Source organism: Exophiala aquamarina (genome assembly GCF_000709125.1).
Source record: "Exophiala aquamarina CBS 119918 chromosome Unknown aczIA-supercont1.16, whole genome shotgun sequence".
NCBI classification, from domain to species: Eukaryota; Fungi; Ascomycota; class Eurotiomycetes; order Chaetothyriales; family Herpotrichiellaceae; genus Exophiala; species Exophiala aquamarina.
This window is the reverse complement of record NW_013550572.1, coordinates 257,303-271,876: the sequence shown is the minus strand read 5'-3', so window position 1 is coordinate 271,876 and position 14,574 is coordinate 257,303. Positions and strand designations below refer to the sequence as shown.

General features: G+C 49.9%; 8 protein-coding genes across 8 annotated transcripts; 2 read left to right on the top strand and 6 right to left on the bottom strand.

Annotated features, from left to right (window-relative positions):
* Window positions 1-334: 334 nt before the first annotated feature.
* On the bottom strand, window positions 335-1,754 carry A1O9_11152 (uncharacterized protein; the record flags this gene model as incomplete). Its single annotated transcript, XM_013399871.1, has 6 exons — window positions 335-514; window positions 562-717; window positions 767-875; window positions 926-1,320; window positions 1,371-1,481; window positions 1,578-1,754. 6 exons carry the CDS (start codon window positions 1,752-1,754, stop codon window positions 335-337), a joined length of 1,128 nt encoding a protein of 375 aa, XP_013255325.1.
* Window positions 1,755-2,382: 628 nt separating this feature from the next.
* On the bottom strand, window positions 2,383-3,462 carry A1O9_11151 (uncharacterized protein; the record flags this gene model as incomplete). The annotated part of the gene is made up of 1 exon (XM_013399870.1): window positions 2,383-3,462. The coding sequence occupies one exon, from the start codon at window positions 3,460-3,462 to the stop codon at window positions 2,383-2,385; it is 1,080 nt and encodes a 359-aa protein (XP_013255324.1).
* A 1,090-nt stretch (window positions 3,463-4,552) lies between these two features.
* On the bottom strand, window positions 4,553-6,115 carry A1O9_11150 (uncharacterized protein; the record flags this gene model as incomplete). Its single annotated transcript, XM_013399869.1, has 2 exons — window positions 4,553-4,801; window positions 4,904-6,115. 2 exons carry the CDS (start codon window positions 6,113-6,115, stop codon window positions 4,553-4,555), a joined length of 1,461 nt encoding a protein of 486 aa, XP_013255323.1.
* A 739-nt stretch (window positions 6,116-6,854) lies between these two features.
* A1O9_11149 (salicylate hydroxylase) lies at window positions 6,855-8,096 on the top strand (the record flags this gene model as incomplete). Its single annotated transcript, XM_013399868.1, has 1 exon — window positions 6,855-8,096. The coding sequence occupies one exon, from the start codon at window positions 6,855-6,857 to the stop codon at window positions 8,094-8,096; it is 1,242 nt and encodes a 413-aa protein (XP_013255322.1).
* A 122-nt stretch (window positions 8,097-8,218) lies between these two features.
* On the bottom strand, window positions 8,219-9,320 carry A1O9_11148 (uncharacterized protein; the record flags this gene model as incomplete). The annotated part of the gene is made up of 2 exons (XM_013399867.1): window positions 8,219-9,159; window positions 9,209-9,320. The coding sequence occupies 2 exons, from the start codon at window positions 9,318-9,320 to the stop codon at window positions 8,219-8,221; spliced, it is 1,053 nt and encodes a 350-aa protein (XP_013255321.1).
* A 1,366-nt stretch (window positions 9,321-10,686) lies between these two features.
* A1O9_11147 (uncharacterized protein) lies at window positions 10,687-10,998 on the bottom strand (the record flags this gene model as incomplete). The annotated part of the gene is made up of 1 exon (XM_013399866.1): window positions 10,687-10,998. The coding sequence occupies one exon, from the start codon at window positions 10,996-10,998 to the stop codon at window positions 10,687-10,689; it is 312 nt and encodes a 103-aa protein (XP_013255320.1).
* A 232-nt stretch (window positions 10,999-11,230) lies between these two features.
* On the bottom strand, window positions 11,231-12,295 carry A1O9_11146 (uncharacterized protein; the record flags this gene model as incomplete). The annotated part of the gene is made up of 1 exon (XM_013399865.1): window positions 11,231-12,295. The coding sequence occupies one exon, from the start codon at window positions 12,293-12,295 to the stop codon at window positions 11,231-11,233; it is 1,065 nt and encodes a 354-aa protein (XP_013255319.1).
* A 691-nt stretch (window positions 12,296-12,986) lies between these two features.
* On the top strand, window positions 12,987-14,257 carry A1O9_11145 (uncharacterized protein; the record flags this gene model as incomplete). The annotated part of the gene is made up of 2 exons (XM_013399864.1): window positions 12,987-13,058; window positions 13,133-14,257. The coding sequence occupies 2 exons, from the start codon at window positions 12,987-12,989 to the stop codon at window positions 14,255-14,257; spliced, it is 1,197 nt and encodes a 398-aa protein (XP_013255318.1).
* Window positions 14,258-14,574: the final 317 nt, after the last annotated feature.

Here is a 14,574-nt window from a genome sequence, read left to right as displayed (position 1 = left end):
TGACATAGGTAATAAGACTTTATAAATTATAGTAGCTAAATAATATAAACCAAGAAGCCATTGCCAAGTCTAACGAAGGCAGAAGAATAAGACACACGCTTACCTCATAGCTAGCTTAGGCTGCACTGGAGAGAAAAAGTAGACAAAATGTCATCGCTAACAATTTGGAGTGTGTGTGCAATACGAAGCAGCAATTGAAAACGCTTGTATGACATCGGTTGGTACGGGATAGATGCTGCAATGTTGGCAGACTCCTAACTCGCTTAGTAGGCGAATAGCTGAATTCAGCTCTCCACGGCTTGTAGGAATTTTACGCCGCATGACCGTGAGGACTTCATTGATCTTCTTCCAGCCAGGACCCAAATCTATCCAATCTACCTCCTTCTCCTTCTCCTTCTCCTTCTTCATCATCATACAGCCCTACAGTCTTGTCACTGGACTTCTTGTACTTTTCAGTTCCAGTCGCAACGGTTGCTTCTAGTTGTCGTTCGTCGAACCATCGTCCATGCATGAGCTGTCCTAGATCAGTCTGTGAGCCCACTAATCAAGATATTTACTCACTCTCACGCATGCATTGGCCGCCTCTGCAGTAGAGAAGCGTACACTAGCGACCCCGGCTTCTTCTTTGTCGAATAGCACTACATTGGTCACCTCCCCAAGCTTGGAACATTCTTCACGAATGTCCTCTTTGATTTCCAGCATGGCCGCAGGATCCTCCTACTCCTTGTCAAATTATATCACATTGTAAAGGACAAACATTGCTCACTTGCAACTCTTCAAGGGTAAACATGTGCTTCAGGATCACAACCTTGTCCCATTTCGAACTCGTATCCTGAAGCGTCTGTGGATCATCATCGTCCCAGTCGGTCAATTTGCTGCATTCATGTAAGCTTTCGAGCTTTCTCAATCGTATTCGAATATCTACCTCATCATCTTTTGTGTCTTCTTTATGACCTTCTTCTGATCCTTCTTGTTGCTCTTGGCTGGGGCTTCCTGTTGGCTCTTGTAAGAGAAATCTGCTGCTTGCACCCTCATTTTACCTGAGGGGCCCTCAGTGCCCAGACGAAAATCCGAATCGTCCAGCATCTGGATTGCTAGTTCGACGGACTCAGGCCTGAAATAGACCACAAGCGCGTCACCCTTGAATTGTCCTTGATCGTCTTCGTACATCTTGATGCGCGGCTTGCCTGCGTCTATCTCTTCTGCAATAACACCACATTTCGAGAAGACATGGTTGATTTCTTCCTGGTCGGCATCGAGAGGAATGGAGGTAACATACACTGCCGAATTGACTCGTGGCTTCTTTTGTTTATGCCCGGCCTGCGAACTTGTGAGTTGACTTGCAAGTCATGACAGAATCATGTACTGACCTCATCTCCATTTGCTTGCTTCCTCTTCTTCTTCTGATTCGTACTCGCGTTCTCGTCTACACCTGCAACCCTATAGATTTCGCCTTGTTGGTCCAAAAGAGACTGGTCCAGCTACAGCACAAAAGAACATCCAGTGTGTTAGAATCTGTCCTTATTCTGGGACACCAGGTATCAAGAATTGCGGCTTCATGCATGCGATTGGCCTACCACTGGAATCCATCGTCTCAGCGCCGTGTCCCATTCGAATTCGTTGCCATCTTCGGTTTCGAGCAGGAACTTGTTGTCTAGCCTGGAAAAAGAGATGCGTTCATCGGCATCGAAGGCAGACGGCGATTGAGGGAAGCCTGTTTGAACCCCTTCATTGGGCCGTTCATCGTCTGCCATGGAGGATTAATTCGGTGCTGCAGCTACAGACAGTGACACGAAGCTGCAAGCAGGCCCTCTGCGATGCGCTTGGTCTGTGAAGGAGGAGGTGAAATCTCACAAACAGAGCAAACATGCCAACTTCCGCCTCCAGAAGGTGCCAAGCCTAATTACCTTTCCAAATCTGGCCCCATCGACAATCGAGAGGTAGCGGAGCCTTACGCTAGTGTTTTACGAGCATTTCATGCTCCTTCACAACTGAATCTCGATTCCAACCAGAAGTCAACACGCGTATGACATGATCTTAGACGCACTCTCACATGCTTTTCTGAGGCTCTATCTGGTAAAAGGTACTACTGCCAGTTTCCCAGCCCTGCAGGGTAGCATTTGCTCAGTGAGTTCTCTACGTGTTACTAGCACAGCCTCACCGGGCATCCCTGTCGCCATGTTTGGTGTGGGTCTTCTCATTCCCCCAGCTAAAGCACGCCTTTCGATGTGAACGCGGCTCTCCATGCCGAATACCTGGCTGAAAAATGAGCAAATGCCTGTGAACACCCACTGACACTGAATTGACCTTAGTCTCTATCAAATCGGATCCTCCAGAAAGTCATCCTTGGCCGACCATGGAGCTCCAAAATCCACCTCAGGTCTAAGAGCTCTCAATACGGTACAACTGGGGTAATAGATCACTGAGCGTCTCTGAGAGATTCCTCCATTTGATCCTTAGGTCGGAGGCTTCCACACCTGAGTCAACACCAAAATGGGTCTCGGCCTCGCGCTTTCCAGGGCACCCAATCGGAATTCGATGACTGTGTTTTCGTGCAACTTCCCTTGCAACATCCGCGATTTCCTGACTACAGTACACGCCTTGTGCCAGCAGCATGCGCCTGCCACCTAATGATGGATTTGTGAGTGCTCTGACGTGTGCTTCGGCCACATCGCGGACATCAACCCATACTGGTCCCTTCGTGGGTGGCACAGCCATCTGCTCACCCGCAGAAACGACGTCCCAGACTAACTTGTTGCTGGTATTGAGGCCCTCTGACGAATGTGGCATTGAGAACGGAGTGTCGAGAAAGGGGCCAAAGACCATGGCCGGGCACAGGCTAACGAGATCGAAACCACCTGAGAACTGTGGCGCCACCATGAATTCCCACGCCGTCTTCTCCGCTACAGCCTTGCTTGCGCGATATGCTATTGGAGCATTTGCTGCCTTCACCCCATCCTCGTACGTTAATGGACACCAGTGCTTGGAAGTGTACACATGTCCTGGTCGAGGGCCAAGGCTGGCATCGTAGATGCAGGCGAAGCTATTAGTGTGAATGATCCTCCGAACGGAAGGGGTCTTCGCTGCGGCTTTGAGCACGGCCTCAGTACCTCTTACTGCTGGCTGCATCAAGTCACGCTCATGATCGTCTACTGAGTATCCGAACGGACTGGCTAGATGGAGGATCGCCACAGGTTGGCAAGAGTTGAAGAGCGCAGAGTATGCTTCAGGGTTTATGATGTTTTCCACGACGGCCGTTTCCAGAAGCCTGGCGGATTCAGGACTTAGTTGTTCATGTGTCTTTCTGACTGCGTCTGCCTTATTCTGCGAGCGAACCGTGCCCACCACCTGGAAGCCCAAAAGCAGCAGTTGGCTGATCACATGTGACGCAATGAAGCCGTTCGCGCCTGTGACAACCACCCGCGAAGGCGGCTTGATTGGAGAAGGCTCTGCATGAGGCATGGCTCTCTTGCACCTGCTGTTGAATCGAATCGACAGTCTCCTTTGTGTGTCAGGATCACTTAGTACACTGTAAGCGAGATTTCGGCGAAGAGTGACTTCAATATCCAAGATAAGAGTAGCGAGTTCCTGCGGTAGAAGGGATAAGATAAGGGGAAAGAACCAGAATGACTGCCTGAACGCTTCAACTTAAAGGCATCTAGATGAAACTGAAGACAGGATCTCCAATGAATGCAGATTCAGGAAAGGATAGTAGACACAATAATTCCCCGCTGCAAACTACCCGAACATTCGGCTACTGTAGCTGGCGAACCCTGAATACAATCCGGTTCATTCTAGCATCCACCCCTCTCCCGAGGCGCAGAGAGCCACGGACCGCCTCAAGAGTGCACTTTCCTACTCGCTGCAGCCATGAAAGGCCCCACGGCACCCGAAATTGCACTGGCTGCATGAGGCTGAGCCGGATATGCAGAGAGCGCGAAAACGGACGTGCCTGCGTTTGGATGCGACGGAAGTTGGGTAACGTGGTGAGGCCGGACCACTCCATGTGGGCCTGCGGCCGTCGCAAAACTGGTCGCACCGCCGCCAGTGACCGCTGCTGCTAAAAGACGTCCTGCAATCCTATCAGCATGGATACCGGATATCTTATCTCGCCCCCAAGCCTTACCCCTTTAGCATGCATGGGGTATTTCGGTGCAGTGTCTGGATCCTTGAGCAGGTAAGTCGAGGGTGGTGCCTTGTGGACGACGTGCACATTCGTGGTTGGGAGAAGAGTAGTTGCTATGTAACATCCTCTACGGTCAATAAACAGGCCCCGTGGTATGAGGTCTGTAATCATAGGCAATGTATTCTGCATTTCAAGCAGCGTCATTGCCCTCTTCGAGTTCATTTCGAAGTGAACCGAGCTGGGCTGAATGTCAATCACGGAATGCGTAGTAGGGGTCTGTTCACACAGGGACAGAGATGGCTTTTTTTAGAACTTCTATTGTCAAGATTCATCCGATTCATTCCTGGTAGAAGCTGCTCGCTCATTTAACTTCACAAAAGTGCCAGATTGTTTTAACCATACAAGTGAGGTTCGCCCACTGAAACTCTAGTAGACATAGACGAACGCCGGATTCTTGCGATCAGTCTCATCTTGGTCTGGAGACGCAAGCACTTCACTAGCTGAGAGACCTTCCAACTGGGCCCTCCTGTTCCTCACGTTCGTCCGGTTCCTGAGGCCGTAGAGGAGTCTCAAGAGCACCGAAACAACCATCGCGCCGCCTGCAACGGCAAAGATTGTGATCTTCGCTGGGATGTAGTCTGGAGCATCGCGGGCTTGGAAGGTTTGTGGTCCGATCTGTGATGGGGATTGTTAGTGTCTTGTTATCAATATCAATAGCATGGAGGAGATGGAAGAAAGATATACGTCTTCTTCGTAGCGTGCTAGGTGTAAACTTACAATATTAGCGATACTGAATCCGATCGCGATGATTGCATTCGAGGCAACTCGCTTCGTGTACCCCATTGTGTTTGCACCAACCCAGGTGTAAATGATCGCCAGCGGGGCGACAATCGTATTGATCAAGTAGATTCCCGCAAGTTTGCCCGGTTGGTTGTTGGAAGAGATGAACGACATCAGTCCTGCGCCAATTACAGTCGGGATGAGCAGGAGGACAATGCTGAGCCAGCGAGGGAAGCCTCGGCGAATGGCAAAAGTGCATATCAGGGTGCTAGCGATACTGACTATTCCGGAAGGCATGTTGAGAAGCGCAGATTGCTTGGGTTTATATCCAAAGCCCCTGATCAAAGTGGCGGAGAATGTGGTGATGACGCCGCTGGGGATGACTATCAAGATGGTCAAGAGAAGTAGGAGCCAGATCTGTGCGTCGAGAAAGACTTCCCGTAGTGATGCACTTCGAAAGATTTTGGTACCGTTTCCGGCTTGATCGAATGCCAGTTTCTGGTGGATCGAGGCCTTTTCTTCTGAAGATAGGAATTTTGCGGAATCCACGGTGTCAGGGAGGAAAGCCAGGACAATGCAAGCAACGGAGATGTTGAAGGCACCAACGGCGACCATCATGATGCGCCAGCCCCCAAAAGATGCGCCAACGGCACCATGTTGAGCTGCAAAGGATACCAGACCACCGATGATCTGTCCCGCACCCAGACCGCAGTACCAGATCCCATAGCGGGGGCCAGCTTCTCGCTTGGTATACCATTGCGATGTTGACAAAACAAGTGCTGGAGAAATGCAGGCCTCAAAGCAGCCCAGCAGAGTCCGCAGGGCGACCATACCAGCAAAGTTCTTGACTGCGGCGCTGCAGCAGATCACAATGCCCCAGCAGAGAACGTTGAACCCAAGGACTTTGCCGAGGGGATACCTTTGAAGCAAGTAGCCCTGTGGGAATTCGGCGACGGCGAAACCAATGAAGAAGGCAGTCGCCATCCAGGAGAAATCATTCCCTTTCATTCCCAGATCTTTGGCGAGGCCCATGACGTTGGCGTAGTTAATGAGCACCTTGTCGAGGAATTGTAAAAAGTAACAGGCGAACATAATCGGGACAATACGCCAGTCGATCTTTCGGAGGAGTGTCGAGTCTTGACCATCGACAGGCAAGACCTCACCGATTGTCTTGCTCATGGTTGCCTCGAGTTCCTTTGTGGACGACATGTCGGTTGCGGGAGATTTCAAGTCTTGATTGAGGCCCATTTGGAAAAGCATCACCTAGTAGGATAGTTCAAGCGAAGCAGAAAGTAGCAGTGTCGTGGATCGTGGCACAGAGGCTAGATATATCTGCCTCAAGAAGAAATTATCTGTCGGATGAGTCTCGACCACTTCCCAGCATTGCGCTACACATTTGTAGATAGTGAGGACGGGAGAGAGAGACGACCGAGTAATTTTGGTCAATGCCGTAAGGTTGTCGCAGACACGGTGGAAGAGATGGCCGTGATACCCAATCAATGCAGGATGTGGGTGCTGATCGCAGAGGGGGAGTCCACGAATCAAGTCTCTTGTATTTATCGTGTTGCCTGCATCCGTCGCAATCGGCTTTCCTGGTGGGTTCAGTCCAGATACCCACTTCCCCAGGTCCGTCGCATCTTGATAATGCGGAGGCTGATATCCTATTATCTCGGGGGCCGGTGTGCCTAGCACCATTTTGTCCAAGTTTTGGCTTGTTACGCCGTCGTAAAGTGTTCGACGTTTATTTCTGCACGTTTCGGCAGAGGGCATGTCCTCATATCACGTTTCCACATTGCGGCTGAACCGGTTTCACATTGTCTAACGTAAAGATTGATTTAAAGAACGGTGTTCGTGCTAAATAGAAGCGAGCAGTCAGACGCCTAACTTATGCTCGCAAAAGATCTGAACAAGTTAACTGCCGTCATTGATTGATCTGAATACCGGCAGTATGCCTGGTCGAATAATCCAAGACCAGATGCCTCAGCTGGATATCGCAATCGTTGGCTCTGGCCTTGGTGGCCTCAGTGCGGCAATTGCATTACGACGTGCGGGCCACAGTGTCACCATCTACGAGCGCTATGACTTTGGAGGAGAGGTTGGAGCCTCGCTCTCGGTTGCCTCGAATGGTTCCAGACTTCTCGAAGAATGGGACGTGGATATCAAAGCGGCAAAGCCAGTGATACTGCGGTCACTTATTATGCATGACTGGTCAAGTGGAGAAGTAACCAACACCTATGACCTGGGAGATTATCGCGCCAAGTTTGGGACAGATTACAACAATTTCCATCGTATCGATCTGCATAATGTGCTCAAGGACACCGCTGTCTCGAGTTCAGGGAAGGGGATGCCATGTAAACTCGAAGTGTGGCATAAGGCGACTAGCATTGATCCTGGTACCGGCTCGATCCAATTCGAAAATGGGAAGAGTGTGACTGCTGATGCGATTATTTGCGCCGATGGTATCAGGTCTCTCTCAAGGGAGCAGCTGGGTGTGATACCAAAATTTGTCTCTTCAACCTCCTGCTGCTATCGCTGTATCATTGGCGCTGACAAGTTGAGAGATCTTGGTCTCGAAGAGTACTTGAATAATAACGCGATTGAATTTTGGGGTGGATACGGTATCAACAAGATTGTCCTTTCGGCTTGTTCAGACAACAACGTCGTATCTTGTTACTGCTTTTACCCTGCAGAGCTCAACAGTGTGACTGAAGATGGGTGGAACCTGTCGACCACTTCTGAAAACTTGGTGAAAACATTCCCAGGCCTCGATCCAAAGATCCACAAACTTTTCATGAACGCCGAAGATATCAAGATGTGGCGGTTGTATAATCATGACGAATATCCATTCTGGACAAGAGGAGTTTGCACTTTACTAGGAGATGCGGCACATCCCATGGTTCCCGACCAGTCGCAAGGAGCTTGTATGGCAATTGAAGACGCCGGTGCCCTGGGTATTGTCTTCAGCCCAAAGTACAGTCATCTCACAGTCCAGCAGCGACTCAAGCTCTATGAAAGTACCCGGAAGAAGCGAGCGACTCGAGTTCAATCAGCAAGTGCCCGGGCCAGAACAGATCTTAGCGAGAGAATTGGGTGGAGCAGCTCCAAGGATCGCCCTGGGAAACTGACGATTGAAGAGATATGTGGATATGATATTCATGCTCATATTGCCCAATTAGCTGGCGAATTGTAGTGTTTGGCTTTGGTCCACCTCGTCTTCATAGCAGCAATCGTGAGTATCTTGTTGGACACATTCTGTACTAGATAGATATTGACGGGGCTTTTAAGGTCGTTTGAAACTTGAAGGCGTCAATTTCAGATTAGCGCGAGGCCTGGGATCTGAAAGTATCGTATAGCTGCCCAATTGACATCCTCGGTATTGAGGCCTGAATCCCTTTGCTTCCAAACTCTTTGGACGAGTTCATGAGCAGTGTAGATGTATCGAAACCCAAGGGTTCTTTCCATGATGAGGAAGCGATCTCGAATAATCATCCTCTCGCTTTCCGTACTACAGCTGCTACCCGCCATAACTAACGGGAAGGTAAGGCTGCTTTCGAGAGGGCTGCCATAGCGTATCTCTTGGATAGCGTCAAGAATGCGACCTACACAGTGACCGACCTTTTTGTGATCGATCGAATACCCATTGACAACTTGATGGAGTCTCAGCTGTAGTGCCTGTTCAAATGCAATTGTTGCATGTTTGACCGAAGCTTCCTCCGACGACCACGTTGGTGGTTCCTGCAGATTACGATCCTGACTCCATTGACACAACTCTTCTTCTAGTCTTGTCGCCGATGCCTGAAACATATTCTCGAATATTGGATCGTTTCTGAACTTGCGTTGATATGCAAGGCTGTTGATTTTGTCAACGAAGTGAAAAAGTGACTTAGGGACTCCGTAGAGGGACTCCTCATCGTCAATGTCCTCGCGGGGAGTACTGGTCGAGGACGGCGTCTCTGCCTTAGTACTATCATTTGGGAGCTCTAACAAAGGCGGATGGCACGTTGAGATGGTTGTGGCAGAGTCTAGATAGTGGTAGAGCTGGCGATAGAAAGTTGTGAAAGCGGTCAGTTGTGGCCCGCTGGATCGCCGGTCAATAGCCGACAGCAGTCGACGAGCACCATCGAGATGGAGTTTCCAGTGAGATGAGGCGCCGTCAAATAGTTCAATCATACATAGCAAAAGAGTAGCAGAAAGCGCAGCGTCAGCCGAGTCACGTTCGATGTGTGGTAGTACTTTCGCAAGTGATTGGAGTGCTTCTCATTATTAGCGGGTATTATGTGTTGATTGATGACTGAAACTTACCATTTGTCTGATGAATGGTGCCCCTTCTGGAAATGGAGGGTTGCAACTTACGCCAGTGGCTTGCACTCAAAGCAAGAACTGCATCCATAACGAGTTGATCTTGCAAAGCCATGGGTAAAACTTTGGATAGATATGGGTTGGTTCTTCGGTCGTCTCTTCGGGAGAGCACACTTGCAACTACCTTCATATAGTGATTCAAAAGCGACTTGTCTTCGTCTACCGAGAGATTCGGCGCTGTGGACAGAGCCACAAGAGAAAGGTCAGGGAGTGAAGCTGGCGGACTAACATTGCTTGACGTATAAGATGGCATCCGGTCATTAGTGAGAGGCGAACTTTCCATTATGACATCCCATCCATGAGAATCGAGCATCTCCGTCACTATGTCGTCGTCGAAATTAAGCATACTTTTATCAAAAGTTTCGACCTCCAGTATCCGGGTATCGATTGCGAAAGGAGAATCCCGGATGGTCAGCTCCTCCGCTGACTGCGAGCCCTCCGTTTGTTGTACGGCTGGATTTGCATACTTGCAGTCTAGACAAAGTCGACGACAATCTGAACATCTGGGACGTGCTTCATCGCACTTCCTCCGCCGCTTCTTGCAGGTCAAACAGCCCGTATGAGTTCTGGTTATCTTGGCACGTTTTAGTATGGGTGGCGCGCCGTCTGCAGATAGCGAAGCGTTGTCTTTAGGCTCGCATTGGAGATCGAGACGTCGGCAACGAGCGCATGGCGAGCCTCCATCACATGCTTGCTTGATCCTGGCACACCGAAGGCATACAGTACGCTGACTCATCGTTTTATGTGGCCACGAAATATTCAATCAATAGTAGTTTGGAACGGTTCTCAAAGGATAACATATTAGATGGGGTCTAGATATCACCAATGTACACGGCACGTCGGAGGCCAGCTCAGAGGTTGGGGGAGACGGCATCGTGTAAACAAGGTTTATCTTAGCGACTTGCCTGCCGAGGTGAGTCCTCGACTCCTCGCAGATCCGTGTGCAGGAGATGCTAGTCCTCCTTGGGCAAGGCGATAAAGCAGCGATGTGGCCTCCCCCCACATTGCTTGGGTTGCACAGTTGCAGAAGGCAAGGCTGAACACCAGCCTGTTGAAGCCCGGGGAACTGGAAATGCTGCTCGTTTCGATGCATAGCTGCCTAGACGACTATCCTGTTTAAGACCCATTCTCCGAGTCTTCAGTTCCAGTGAGCAAACAAGCAAAGCTAGTATGACCAAGAAGCCGACTCTGTGGTTCGTGTCTAGATGAACGGGGAAGTGCTTACGAGTGTGGTGATCATTGGTGCTAATGATGGGAGAGTGGTTGATGTGAGGCTGCATAAGTGACAAATCCTGAGCCTCGTGGATCTATAAATACATCGGTGAGCCCCTAGATGGTTTGCGAGGTGAATCGTCGTATAGCCTAATCCACAGGACAGTCAACCTACTAGTTTCCCATGGTCTATTCTTCTGATTGACACTTTAATTCGATCCAGTCCGTGTCGCGAATTGAAGGTCCCATCCGCTATCATTTAGTTCGAGGGAGTCAGGCAATTTGTCGACCTCCGGACTGAACATGGCTAGACAGACCATTCTTTCTGCCCGAATGAAGGGCAGATTGAAGAAGCACTTTGAGAATTGCTGTTCAAGTCGACGTCCAGTAGCATGCCCCAGAGCACACACCCTCGAGACAGCAATCCAATTTTGGCCATGAGCATTTCGTTCTTCATCTACAACAATCTTGGATCGGCCATACGGAGATGTCAGCGGCTGGCCAGACACGACGCTTGACATTGTTACGAGTTGCAGAGATTGCCGTATGTCTTTACTGCCGGATCTGGTAACAAATATGCAACTGGGCTGGACGGCCCTGGAGAGCCTGGCTAGGTACACGACAGATCGGTCACGTCGTCAGCACCTGAGCACCATTAGTATAAATGGAAAGCATAAACTGAATTGAAGCGCTGGAATTACAATTAATCATTTAAACGACTGCTCTGATAACCCCCCTAATTAGAAGTATGCTCTACAACGCCTCTACATGATGAGCATGCCTGATTTCTCTACTTGTCATCTCAACGAACTGCTTCGCTTGCCATAGAGATTTCGTCATGTGCATAAAGGGGTGTGGCACCCCCGGAAACCTTTTCATGACGACCTCGACTCCATTTTCGACTAGCTTCATTGCGTAAGCCTCGCCCTCGTCTCTCAGCGGATCTGCGCCAGCGGTATATATGACTGTCTTTGCCAGATCTTTGCAGTTTGGAGCATCTAGCAGGTTTTTGACCCAGCCAATTCGTTCTCTTTGCTGCTTCTCGACCGCGGGATCCTTGGACAGGGAATTCCACTTCAGTTTGTCGAACCAAGCTAATCTTGCCCAGTTTAGTGTTGGGGCAAACTCGTTCTCATGCATTGATTTGAATGGTGACTCGCCCGCACTTGAATATTTGGAGAGATCGTCAATTGTGGGAGTACCGGTCGCAATTAATCTCAGCGGAATCTGTGCATCCCTTGCCCAGTGGGCGCACACCAGAGCTATGTTTGCTCCAGCGGAAACGCCACCAAGAGATATACTGCTGGGAATGATGTTGAATTTCTGTGCCCCATTCTTGAAAACATATTGAACTGCGGCGAATGAATCTTCAATCCCGGTCGGAAATGGATTTTCAGGGACAAGTCGATATGCGACATCAATCACAGCGACCTGTGCTTCGTGACAGATGTGCTTGCATATATGTGCCTCTGTATCGAGATCTCCAAGACCCCACCCACCGCCATGGAAGTCGATATGAACAGGCCATGGCCCCGTAGATGATGGCTCGTACACTCTTACATCGAGCTCGATTTTCTCACTTATGGGAATTGTAGAATCATATATGCGCGCCACGTCTGGGGCGGGACCTGTTCCATATGAATAGAGGACCGAGTACTTGGACCGGAGAAATGCTAGATCGATTGGTTTGTTTGGGGTATTTGCGACATTCTCGTTGTAAAGCTCAACGAAGACAGGGTCGAGGCGGTCCAACATGTCAGGATGGATCGGATTCAGCGCCTCATGATGGCCATTTGGCTGCGCAACTGCAGACGGCATTGTATTGAATTGAAAAGATGTAGCACGTTAGAGATCTAGACGAAGAATTGTTGGCATCGACAGTCAGATGGGACGCAGTGGTGGGCGGTCCTTATCAGCTCAACAGTTGTCTGAACACTCATATCTGAGAGCAGATATGCTCCCTCAGGCATATGATCTAATAGGCCCGAGTAGAACAAGATGCATTGTTTCAGGATTGTCACCACGCGGACCGTCGCAGCGGCAGGCAGACCGGGTTGTGAACAGTGATCGGTGCTAAAAGTTGATGACGATGGAGAGCTCCGACGGTCGACTCGAGGCTCAAGAGACGGCTGCATTAGCGTCCAGCTACTCGGCTCCCTGGGCTAGTTCTCGTTTAGACGATTCCGCCGCTGATGGTGGCGTTTCCCCGCTGATCTCCGACCACATCCCACAGTCAGCTCGGTAGGTTCCCGTCGTATAGGGATAGGATACTAAGGTCACGACTCGTGATGCAATCGAAGTCCAGGAGGGGTTGTATGACAATTATCGGACAGGGCATCGATATCACTATCCGTAACGCACATTGATTGTGTCACTCGCGCCTTCTTCAGGCTCTCTTTGAAAGATATCCCACATCAAGTACAAAGGCATAACCCCCCCGCAAACTCCTTCCTTGCGGGTGTATGATCAAGCCAGTGACCTGAAGCTGAATACCTCTCAGCAGCAGCAGATGGGCAACCAGGACGTTATAATTGTTGGTGCTGGCGTTGTTGGCCTCACTCTGGCGCATGGCCTGAAAGCGGTAAGATCTACCTAGCCTGATATTTCGTTCTGAATAGTCCGCTGACGGGGTGCTAGGCTGGAATTCCTTTTCAGATCTTTGAGCGGGATGAAAATGTCTCTGCTAGAGGGCAAGGATGGGCCATCACCATCCATTGGGCATTGCCGTACCTGAAAGAAATGCTCGGACCGGAAGTACTGAAGGAAGTGGATGCCGTACAAGTTGATCCTGCAGTTGGACGCAGTGATAATGGCAACTTCCTCTTCATCAATCTATCTGACTGTTCTACGAAATTTCGGATACCACCTTCGACACGGAGGCGGGTGAACCGTGAGAAATTGCGGGCAGTGCTCTTGAAAGACGTGGAAGAGCATGTCCAATGGTCGAAGCGATTGGTCGACGTAAAGGTCGATAGCGAGGGGTCTGGGGTCCAAGCTGTCTTTGAAGATGGTTCCGCTTACTCTGGGGCTCTCCTTATAGGTGCCGAAGGCAGCAACTCGGCGGTAAGGAGGTTTTTGTCACCTCAAGATTATCGCAATCGGCAGCTTCCCATCCGATTTGTAGGTTCAGGGATCAACATGACGCCGGAACAAATCAAGCCACTAAGATCTTTGGACCCTTTACTATTTCAAGGTTGCCACCCTGAAACCTCTTGTTTTATGTGGGTCAGCATGCTGGAAGTTCCCGAAGTCAACGGCACTGCTGGAACGGACGAAGAACGCTACCGGGTTCAGATTAATCTGTCGTGGCCAGTCAAAAGCCAGGAGGATGAGGTGAAAGTCGACAACCATGAGAGACTATTAGATATGAAAAGAAGGGCCAACGGATTTGCGCCAACGCTGAAGACCGCCGTTGAGGCTATTCCAGACGATGCCGAAGTGCTGGAAATAAAACTGGCGGATTGGCCGTGTCTACCGTGGGACAACCATGGGGGGAAAGTGACATTGATGGGAGATGCCGCACACGCAATGACCATGTATCGTGGAGAGGCTGCAAATCATGGAATGCTTGATGCATTCAATCTCTGCCAAGCATTGAAATCGGTATATCAAGAATGCAAGCCTTTGGGCTCGACCATTGACGACTTCGAGCACGAGATGAGAAGCCGCACAAGCCATGCGGTGCAAATGAGCAGACAGGCATGCTTTGATGCGCATGACTGGAACCGGCTAAACGAGAATTCAGCTATTCTCACCAAGAGGGCCGTTGTAGCCAAATAAGGGCCTCAACTACCAACCCTCAGTCCCATACTGCTTACTTCAATGAGAAACGAAGTACCATGTACACGCGTGGAATGAGCTGCTGCCCAATTGACTCTCGTTGAGACTAAGGTCATTCACCCGCTCTACTGTCCTAGTACACCAACTTCACATGGGAGATTCCTATTTTCGTACCTGTGATTTGAAATATTCAAAGTGTTATTATTAGGTCGCTTTTGGAAGCGAGGGGGGGTGGCACAAAGCATACGGTATCAGCAGCAAAACTAGAGGATAGCCTCAAAGTATTCACCCAAGACATCAGGGATTGGCGTATGCCG